This window comes from Ammospiza nelsoni, chromosome 15 (assembly GCF_027579445.1).
Source record: "Ammospiza nelsoni isolate bAmmNel1 chromosome 15, bAmmNel1.pri, whole genome shotgun sequence".
In the NCBI taxonomy this organism is placed as follows: Eukaryota; Metazoa; Chordata; class Aves; order Passeriformes; family Passerellidae; genus Ammospiza; species Ammospiza nelsoni.
In genome coordinates this window covers 11,431,850-11,443,055 of record NC_080647.1, presented here as the reverse complement: position 1 = coordinate 11,443,055, position 11,206 = coordinate 11,431,850, and the positions used below count along the sequence as shown (strand labels likewise).

At 40.9% G+C, this 11,206-nt stretch overlaps 1 protein-coding gene across 2 annotated transcripts in view; it reads right to left on the bottom strand.

The window, feature by feature from the left end:
• COL4A5 (collagen type IV alpha 5 chain) overlaps window positions 1-11,206 on the bottom strand; it is a 72,107-nt gene that overhangs the window by 2,551 nt on the left and 58,350 nt on the right. For both annotated transcript variants that reach the window (XM_059482787.1, XM_059482788.1), the window contains 9 exons: window positions 5,078-5,211; window positions 4,634-4,706; window positions 4,414-4,485; window positions 3,933-4,061; window positions 3,538-3,636; window positions 2,035-2,247; window positions 1,531-1,708; window positions 870-984; window positions 420-592 (listed from right to left, as the gene is read on the bottom strand). In XM_059482787.1, coding sequence (XP_059338770.1) covers window positions 420-592; window positions 870-984; window positions 1,531-1,708; window positions 2,035-2,247; window positions 3,538-3,636; window positions 3,933-4,061; window positions 4,414-4,485; window positions 4,634-4,706; window positions 5,078-5,211 — 1,186 coding nt within the window. The remainder of the gene's footprint in view (window positions 1-419; window positions 593-869; window positions 985-1,530; window positions 1,709-2,034; window positions 2,248-3,537; window positions 3,637-3,932; window positions 4,062-4,413; window positions 4,486-4,633; window positions 4,707-5,077; window positions 5,212-11,206) is intronic.

The window sequence follows — 11,206 nt, the reverse complement described above, 5'->3', positions numbered from 1 at the left end:
TTTAAGTAGAGTTGATCTTGCCCTTCACTCCTATCCCTTGTATATCTGTGAATCACCTTTCAAAATATTTGGATTTATTGAAAGGTTTGGCAAGAAAAAAATCAAAATTTTTTTTTGGGCTCCAAATATAGTAAACACAGTAGGACTACTTTCAGAGGAGGTACTACAACAAAATGTGAATGAGAGCTCACACAAAAAGAATCTGGCTCCTTGCAAAACAGAATGTGCCCTAGCAAGTTTTCACATAATATTAAAGGCTTACCAAAGAAACACTTGAAAAACTGGTTGTGAGGGGGAAAACAAGCTAAGTTATTTCCCTATATTCCTATAAACAAATATCTTTTGATCTTTGGAATAAATTCAGTTTCAAAAGCATTCATTCTGGAATAAAGCAATAGACAAGAAACAGGTTTTCTTACCTGAACATTTCTGACACCTCTACAGTTGCCAGCCAGAAGCTGTAGGAATTGGCATAGTAATTGCAGGTGCCCCGGCCATGGCATTCGATGAACGGCGCTGAGCGGAACTCTTCCAAACAGGAGCCAGGAGAGGCCAAGGCCTGCCCGGAGCCCTCTGCTCCAGCACTTGTGTGCTAGTGGAGGGAAGAAGGACACAAACAAGGATCTTAGGTGTTAAAAACTGAATAGCACAGCAGTCAGCTACTGTTCATTTTTGGCAGAGACAGTGTGGTGTCAGACACCTCCATAAACCTCAGTGACACTGAGATCTGTGTGCTGTCAGTCCTGGCTACCTTGGTTAGGGGCTGAAGGTAAAATGCCAACCCTTGCAGTACTTATCAGTGTCCTAAAGCAGCTGAGGACACAGGTGGGCAGGCAGTAGCTGCTTCTGGAGTAGGAGGCAGTTCTTACCATCATGAAAGAGTAACCAATCCAGAGGGAGTCCCAGCCTGGAGGACATGAAGGGATCTGAATGGTCTGGCTGTGGACAGCTATCACCATAGCAGGAGCTTCACAGACAACACACCTGGACACACGGGAATACCAGAGAAACACGTGATGTTAAAATATAATAGGAGTATGTTTTGTTTTAAGAATTCTTACACTGAAAAAGGGAACAAAACTCACCTATTAACCCAGACTTCTATTTCTCACATATTTTGAAACCACAATAAGAGTAGTTTGGAGCTCAAATCTGTCTGTATTTTCACTACATTGGGTAAAATACTGAAGCAGTCCCTGAAACAAAAACTGGAAGCTCAGAGTTCCCAGGTGAGTGCCTTAATCCTAAAGCCAATGGCTTCCAAGTTCTCTTTCCTCTCCACAGTGATCTCACACTGCTGACTACAGAGATTGCTTGTTTGAGAAAAGCTGTACAGCCTCTTATCACTGCTGCAGGGAAATGAACCTCTGCAGACAATGAATACTTAAAAAGCCCCTATTTTTCTAGTCTCTCCCAGAACAAAACATGACAGATTTATCTGTTAATTTCCAAGGTGCATGTTGGAAACACGTGGGGTAAGATATACTGTTTCTCAGATACTAAATCAGCTGCTGGCCTGCTGTGCCTCACCGGCTGATGAAGGGCTGGATGCTTGGCCCAGTCAGTGGCTCCATGCTCATCGGCATCGACTCGGGGGTTGACAGCCAGTAGGAGTAGTCATTCCTTGATGCAAAGTTACAAACATTGTTGATGTTGCAGAACATGAAGGGCATGGTGCTGAAACGTCTAAGACAGCTCCCAGCAGTACCTACAGAGTCAGACACAAGACAGCAAAGTTTTCACTTCATTGTTTTTTATAGCAATTCTTTGAGAGCAGTACTTGTGGATCCTTCCTCTCTCTCCTGTGAGTGCACAGCAAGGGCCATCAAATTGTCATAGGGGAAAACACTTCATTTTGGTTTACATTCCTTCATCCTGAATTACAGTGTGCATCCTCTGGAGACAGCAGATCTCAGCATGCAATCCCCATCCTCCTCTAGAAATCTCCAAGACTGCTCTGTCTTCAAAGAACCCAAGCACTCGAAGAAGCAGCTACAGCATGTTTCCTCTTAGAGAGCATACAGAATATCTCACCCAAATCCTGGCCATGTGCTCTCTCATTTCCTTGCACATATAGAAGAGAGAATCCATCATATATTCTTGCTGTTCCCTGTGGACATAGTGGTGTATCCCTGGTCTGGCTGTGCCGAGTTATAAGGAATCCATGAGCAACAGAAGCTGTTCCAGGAAGACCAGGTGGGCCTTGTAAACCATCAGGACCAGGAGGTCCTTGTACTCCTCGTGAACCTGTCCACAGGAGATAAACACAGCACACAGTGTTGATTAACACCATTGCTTGCTCTTTTAGGACCAACACATCTCTGGAAGGTTGTTGGTCTCATGATTGAGTGCTTCTGTTTTCTGTTTTAGGGCACCTGGTATTTCCTAACACACTGTCTTCCTGGATTTTTTTTTTTCATTTAAGCTTGGTTGAATCAGGGAGATTGCCATAGGTGGTTGTAACAGTGCAACTTCTCTGTTTTGTAGGGGTATTGTGAAGCTAAATACTCTCAGGGTTGTCAGGCATTATAATAACTGCAGAAAACACTGCAGCTGCTGGAATTACTTCAATCAGCTCCCCACTTCCAAAACATAACTGTGCATGCAGCTTAAGATAATGTTGAAATAGAGATCAAGATCACAAAATAAATCACAGAGCCAGAAACAGGGGCAAGTCTTACTCCAGGCCATGCTGTGGTAACACCTGAGCCAAAGTTTATCAAAATGAAAAGCTGCTGCCAATTTTGGAATAGGTTACTAAAAGTGGAAATAAGCTAGAACAGCCTTGAATGTGAGCAAAAATGAGTACTATAACTGATAAATGTATAAGAAAAGGCTGTTCTTGAACAGCAATATCAGGAAATATAACTACAGATATTTAGACTGTGTTATTCTGCAGTCATTATTTACATATTTTTACTAAAATAATGCTAACATTTCTAGAGCTGCTCAGACAAAAAGGAAAAAGAGGTGTTATGGATTTTTGTACTCTTTTCACCTGCTTTAATTCTAATATTTTTTCTCAAAAGTTGCAATAGAGAGCTAATTAATATCTATTACCTTTAGAAAATTTTCCCAGTGCCTTGTCTGATTTCTCAAATCCTAGTTCAGTAGTTCTAAGAAATACCTAAATGGTAGTCCAGTGTCTGACTTTAGTGAAACATTTTCATGAAGCCAATTTTCCCCATTCATAATTTCCATGCAAAATAAGCATTATTTTACTAATCTCTCTCTTCAGTTTCTTACAATCTTCATTATCTCCTCTGCATCATCTGTGCTACAAAGGGGAGATGCCATTAAGCTTGAGGTAAAGCACTTGACAATGTTATTCAGCAATGACCAGCAATATATTGGTGCTGAAAATATTCCAAATCAAAGTGTGTTCAGGTGTTTGTAATATTTTTGCATTAGGAAAATGCTGAAATAATGATTTTATCATTATTCCCATGAAGCAAAGATCTTACTTCCCAGTATTAGCCTCCATTCAGAAATGGGACTCTCTTTTTCCAGTGAGTCGTCATAGCATCAGCACCCTACCTGGTTGGCCTGGAAGGCCTCTCTCTCCTTTTCGTCCTGCTGGACCATCAAAACCAGGAAGTCCATCTCTCCCTGGGTCACCAGGAAGACCAATTGGACCTAGAACACACAAAAGCATAACTGAAATAAAATCTCTTGAAATCTCACTACAGAAATCTTCAAGTTGTCAATGACTCATCTGTTGCTTCTTTCTGACTCAAGAGAAGAACAGCCCATTAAACCAGATGTGTATGGTGGAATCCTCTGTTCATCTTTTATCTGTTAACCTGCATTTCTCTCTTGTCCCTTGCTGAGCTCAGTAACTCATCTCTGCAGCCTGTGCCATGTCACTGGCACTGCCACCTGCACTCAGACACATTTCTGACCATGTCCTCTGCAGCCACCTTGGATCATACCTGGCAATCCCTGTGGCCCTGGCAATCCAGGTGGCCCTTTGGAGCCAGGCTGTCCTGGAGGACCTGGGGAACCAGGATCACCTTTGACAACAATGCTTCGTCCAATGGTACCTGGTAAACCTGGTGGACCTGAGAGAAGGAAGATTTGTGTTAGATAAACAAGGTGGAAGTCAGCATTAGAAACAGTTTATTTCAAAATCAGCAGCCAAGAGCTCCATCATTGCAAGAAAGAATAAGTGTATATATAGGACAAAAAGGTACTCTTGGTGACTCCCCCACCCCCAAGGAGTTAATCCATATAGACTGGATACAGAGTATGAAACACATTAGAATTACTTGTAGGGTAGGGGCTAAAAAGTACAGGTTGGAATTATGCTAAAGATCTTGTTCACTCACTTTGGTGGCTGAGACCAAGTAATCTGTGTAACAAATTCTACTGACAGGGAGCAAAAGTGACAGTGCCACTACCCTGGACTCCTACCTGGTGGGCCTGGCAGTCCCTGGCTGCCCGTGAGGCCAGCGGGTCCTGCAGGTCCAGTGGGACCCTTCATACCTGAAACATCAAATTCACACAGTTACCCAGTGAAAGAACATGCTGTTCTACAAAGTCTGCTGCAGGAATGGCCTAAACAGTCTGTTACTGTGTCTGGAGGTTTTGCTCAGAATGCTGGTTAAATACCTGGGAATAGCCAGTGAAATACCTGGGAATCCTGGAACGCCTGGAACCCCGGGGTCACCCTTCATTCCATTCAGACCTGGACGCCCAGGATCCCCCTGAAGAGAAGAGCCTCATGTTATTCCTCATCTCAGCAGCTCCAGAGAACCAGGATGGAACAGGTGGCTGGGGACAACAAAGCCCACTGGGGGCTGTGGAGGGCTGAGGCCATGGGGGGCTGGCAGTGAGAGAGGGAACACGAGGCTGCATGGACAGCTCCAGCTCCCATGGGAATACAGCAGGGACATCCTGCCTCGATACTGGGGGACAGCTGAGGAAAAGATCCTCTGCCTTGCTACAAGACAGGGTGTTAGCTACCACATTTTGGCTTTTATTATGGTAATAATAAAACTGCATGTTCCACCCAAATATATTCCATTTTTATTGGATTTAAAAATTGACTAGGGGAAAACTCCATTTCTTGTCCTACCTGGCGTCCAGGTGGTCCTTGATCTCCCTTTGGACCAGTCAGGCCAGGTGGACCAGGTGGACCTGGGTTCCCTTTTTCCCCTTTAAGTCCTCCACTGCCTGGTGGCCCTCGTGGACCTTCTGGGCCTGGTGGACCTTAACATTGCAGAACAAATATGCACACATCAGTATATATCATTAATTTTTCCCAAGTTTGTGCCTTGAGTGTTTAAAAAAAAAAAAAAAGAAAAAGATAATTTTATTTTGGCTTAATTTCCCAGCTTTATTTCAGTGCTAAATTCCAGGTAAACTAAAAGGAAAACAAGTAAGAGGAATTATTTGCACTACCCAACTCAGGAACCAAGGCCCCTTATCTAGCTGATGAAGCAGGGCTTTCCAGAAGGCAGTGCAGCTCACCTGCATTAGCAGCTTACTGGTGACCAGACCAGTGCCTTTACCAGGAGCCAAGAAACCCAAAATTAGATGGTACAAATATCCTCTCTGCTGACCTGCATTACATTCACCATGTCTTAAGTGCTTCTTAACAGCCTGAATTCCTTTTGTAAGCTAGTCTCAACACTAGCACAGTACAGTGTGAATACTGTAGTGCTGCTTTCTTGTTAGAATTTGACATACCTATTAAGGAGCACACCTGTGCTGTCTCCTGACTGCTGGGCAGCAGGAAGCTTGTCATTCTGCCTTACCTACATAACATGAGCTGCAGAAACTTCCTTATGTTGAATGACTCTCTCTGCAACTGATTTTTTTAAGCTTTAGTAGACTTACACTGTGTAAATCTAATAGAGAAACTGGGCTGGTCTATAAATATTTTGCCTTTGTTACAGCTAGATTAATAGAAAACAAAGCAGTGGGTATAAAAGAAACTTTGATATCTGGAGAACTCAAAGATGAGACCTCCACCTTTGTCCCACCATCTAAATGAAGGTAACCAGTATAATTTTTGTGGCAAAATAAACCATAAGCAATTGCAGAACAGCTAATAACATTTTACAAGTTAGAGCTCATAACTGGATTAACAAAAGGATTTTTTTGCAGGACAGTGCTATGACATTCTCTCATGTAGTACAAATCTAACATTTATCAGTGTGCTGGATTTTCAGTACTTCTCAACTTTGAATCTCCTTTGACATCCTCATAGTCTATACCCAATGGATAAATTTGATGATTTGTGTTTCTGCATGCAAATTTGAGTATAGAATTCCTTCCCTTTTAAAATCAACAGCAGTTTTGTACCAGATCTCACACATATCCTGTAGCAGTTTCAGCTACAGAAAACATCCCGCCATGAGAGGATTTTTTGTGTTTATTTTGCTCTTTCATACTGGTCTGGTACTGTACACATGCAAAAAATACCAGGTTACCATCTGGGGCATGCTAATCAAACACACACGGTCTGCAGAGTAACCACAGCCCTTAAAAAGACAATCACAGAGTTACAGAAAACATCTGTTTCTCTTACATCAAGTGTAATGCAGTAAAACAAATTGCCCGAGTTAAGAGTCTAACCTGGAGGCCCTGGAAGGATCAGAGTTCACCAAAGCCCAATGATCGATGTTAGAAGGGTCAGACATCACAGTACAAAACAAGATTACTAGTTAGAAATAGTACAGATGACAGCATATACACTACACAACAACCCATTTCACCAACATATTTTGTATTTACAGTATAATCCACATGCATGCATAAAACCACACATGAATACACAAACAGGTATTTCAGATACTAGTTATTCTGGTGACTAGGCTCTACTGAAACTAATTTGACACTTCATTTAACAGCAAACTTAAGCTTCACTAAAGAACATATTATTGCTTTAACATTACAGCTAAAGCCTATAAATAGTTAGTCCTGCTCACAACAGGGTTTGGACTATGCAACCATTTCACTGACAATACTCTCAGAGCCTGGTGCTTGGCAAGTAGGAAAATTGTGAATTATAGCTCACTCTTGTGCAAAATTCTGCTTTGGGCAGAGGGGAAGTATGACTAACAGAAGGACTTATCACTACTAATCAGGTATGAGCCTCAACTATCTGTGAATACAATTCCAGGACTGAAAAGTAGGCTTATGCCCTCTGTGAAACTGTAAGCAGGATTGACATGAATCGACAGGGCTGCAAATGCTGTAAGCAAAAACACAGCAGAACTTGCAAATTTAGAGTTTGTTGTCTTTACTGTTGGCATTATTTTGTTTTGATAAAAACATATCAAGATGCTAATTTACCTGCTCAAGGTTATATGGAGAATGGCATGTGATAACATCCTTAGAAAAATGATTTAAATGTTTTCTCTCAAAAGATAAGCTGGTTGTCCCTACAATGCTCCTAAGTTAATATATATTTTAGCTCCTGTGCCACTTGCATATTTCATGTCAGTGAAATGATTTCAATATATCAACATATCACCATGCAATTTGCAGCTAAAAACTACAATAAATATACAGGTTTATCTCACAGCACTATTTCTTACATATCTGGTAAATTAATTTAAATATTAACTGTAATACAGTTGTTAAAAATAATGACATGGACATTTCATTGTTACTGTTAAGTACTTATAAACTATATTTCACTGATAGGTAAGTTTTGCTATGATTTATAAATCAGTCCTACACATGTTCATCACTGAATTCTGGCTGATCACAGTCACAGGGTGGAACAAAACTTGATGCAATTGCTCAGTTCCTCTCAGCACCCCATGATGGCAGCTCTCTTTGAAAGTGTGGTTACTGTTTGAGTGACCACAGTTAAATTAAAAGGTAAAGCCACATTTCCTTTTTTTGACATGGCTGCATAAAGATAGGAGTTGAACATCAGGGGCTACCAAATTTGCTACCTTGTGGTGCTCAGGACAGCAGGCCAAAAACTAAAATGTATTCCTTTATTAAATTTTCATGACAGTTCTTTGCTGCCTGAAAGTCATCATAGCAAAACCTAGACATCATTATTATTAAATAGATATACCAAGTCATTTTCAGTCTAGACACAGATGTTAAAATCTTCCCAAGTGCCAGTTTGTGCTCCATGTTGATACACTAAGGTTACAATAAATGTCTCAGTAATGTTCTCACCAATTCTATCCCACTGCCCTAGGGCCAGGGAGGACATGGCTGTGAGCTTTATTTTCATTAAATACTTGTGGAAGGAAGAACTTTCCTCATTTCCTCTAAATGGGCTACTGAAGTGAAATAATGGAAATAAGGATTTCTCTGCACTGCAAACTTAAAAGGCTCTAAGTTGGGAATCTAAAGCATCACTGTTAGTCTATATAAATTCTCCTACCAATACTGCTGGTATAAAAGAAGCATCTAATTTATTTAAGTCACTTGAGAGTGTCCAAAATCAACAGTAGCAGGTGCTACAAAAATTACTACTGTCACTTGCCCAAGCTACAACACACAATTATGCAGCAAGTCATGGGAGGACAGTGCAATGTGCTTTTTAAAAAAAAGCTGAAAATCAGAATATATTGTTTCCAACTGCACTGAGGGAAAAAAAATGCTAAAAACAGGTTTCGCAGCTGGGGACACTTTATAAAAGCCTTGCAAATCTAGACTCATATGGTCTTCCACCATGGGCAGAGCAACTGTGTCCTTCTAATGTCAGTCCCACAACAACATGGAAGAGAGGGCTGAAAGCCAACTCTGAGCATTTTTTTCCCACCACAAATTAAAAGGTATGTCTGAAACATGACTCTGCATATCTACATTTAGACACTACAAAAGTAATACATTCATTTTCATGCAAAGTTATTATTTTGGCGTTACGGGGCTAACCTGAGGGACCTGGGAGTAGGGGGTCAGAATTCACCAAGGTCATCATTAGAACAAGGGGAAAAACATCAAAATTGTTAGAAATATCAACAAACTAACATATTCAACTAAACCTTTCTTTTTAGATTTAGCTCAATATTCCTTTACATACAGTGTGCAAAACACCAAACTATTATTATTCATAGCAAGGAAAACAGACATGTGGAGTAACAGCAGTGTGCTGTTGCCCTGGAAATTGGCTTAATTTCATAGTGAATTATTAAATCTATGCCAACACCATCTATCAATGTTTATTTTAGGGGTAACTCAACTGGAGTCAGAGAGCTACATCATGTTTGACTTCATCTCTTACTAATCTTAGAAAATACCCAGAAGTCAACAACAAACAGTACACGCAAACAGCTTCTGGTTTTATTTCTGTCCCTGGAAGGGGTAATTTGACAGCCACACAGCTGCTTTTATGAGTAACTGCCTTATGTTGAAATGTTACAAAATCAGCATTCCAACAATAGACTCTGTTACCATCAGAAACAAAAGGCTGGAGTGCTGATTGTACCAGAACTGCAATAATAGTTTGGTTTATCCACATTAGTTCACACATACTGAGCAAAACAAATGCTTCACTTTATACATTGCATGCAACAAAAATGGAAATAAGAGAAAGAAAGAGAAAAAGAGAGAGAACATGGCTGAGCAGAACCTCACTGGTAGTTTCCCCTGCTGATAAACCTGCACAAAATGAGTCCCACCATTACTCCACCTTCCCAGCTGATCAGAATCAGTAAACACTTGATTTAGGCAGGGAAGTGTGAACAGATGAGCAGCTCCATAAAACCCCAATGCTCCAGTAGAGCAGAGATCTCACTTGGTACTTCTATTATACCTCAGAGGTTGCTTAGCCTGGTGTACTCTTAAATACTTCTTTAAAGTTTGGAGATATCCTCTGTATAAGAAACTTTTAAAAATGAAAGCCTTTACTGTTACAGACCAATCACTGTCCTGGGCCAAAATTTCAATTGCTGCACTACCCTATATACAGAAGAATTAACAGAAAGTCCAAAGCAAACTGGGGCTACAAACATGCTGCAGGGATGCTCCAGTGCCTGGTTAGAGCCCCTGGGGCACAGCAGGGAACAGTTAGTTCCTCCAGGAAAAGGGGGGAAGGCATGCACTCCTCATAGGAAACCAGGGAGACATTGGGACTGGCTGGGGATCATTAACCCATAGAGTGGTTGTCCCTCATCAGTCACACACAAAGCAGGTTTAGGATGAAACACAACGGAAGTATTTTTACTGGCACTAAAAGAAAACCTCATTGTACTGGCAAACAGCACCTCAGTTCTAAGGTGCTATAAATTAAACCAATGTTTATAATGACTCATTTTTTAAATACACAGTTAGGGTGTATGAGTTCATAGCCTACTCTGCAAAAGAAAAACTCATATTGCCATTGATAATAACACATGATTCAATCCCAGCTCTAGGGAAAATATTTTGATAAAATTCCATTCAAAGAAACATTATTCAGTGTGACTGCCTCCTCTTGTGCCAGAAGCAAGCATGAGGAAAATGGGAACCTTTAAATTTTTTCAAGTGTATACTGCAATGCTAAACTCTCCCTTGATACCCAAAAATCAACAACATCTGTGTTGCAGCTATTTTACAAATGTACTATCTCAAAACTAACTTTCTTCTGAGAAGTCTTTTATTTAAAGAATAACTTGAGGGCAATAAACAAAAATATTACTTCACCATTAATCTGCAAAGGAAAAAAATCCTTGTCATCTACCAATGGCTTGGTTTGAAAGCAGTCTCCTTTAGGGAGAATATCAAGCCTGTTATGTGAGATGAATCTTAGATGTAGCACAGTACTTCTGGATTAAAGATCCAGAACTCAGCTTGAGCTGGAGCTGTGGCAGGTTCATTTAAATTAGATTTTTTCAAGAGCAGTATCTAAACGCAAATAAACATTCTATAACACAAAATCAAAATCAGTTTCTAACACAGGCCAGGTAGTTGCTCAGCAATGTTAACTCAGTGAAGTGTTTTCTCACTCCCAGAATTAGTTGGTGCAGGAATAAGATGCAAACATGGAATGAAAAGATGAACACAGCATGATGGAGCACGGAGTCCACGGGAGCCACGATGGAGCAATGACTTGTGTTACATGGGCCGGAGATGAGGAGCAGTGTCCAATCTGACCATGCTGGGATGCTAGTGGGAATTTGATTTTCATGACTCAGAATGATGGGGCTTGTTACGTTTGGTGTTTGTGCGCGGTGATGTTTGCTGATGGTGTGACACTGCCAAGGCCTCAGACGTTCAGAGGCCGGATCGTGCTTGTGAGGATTATTGG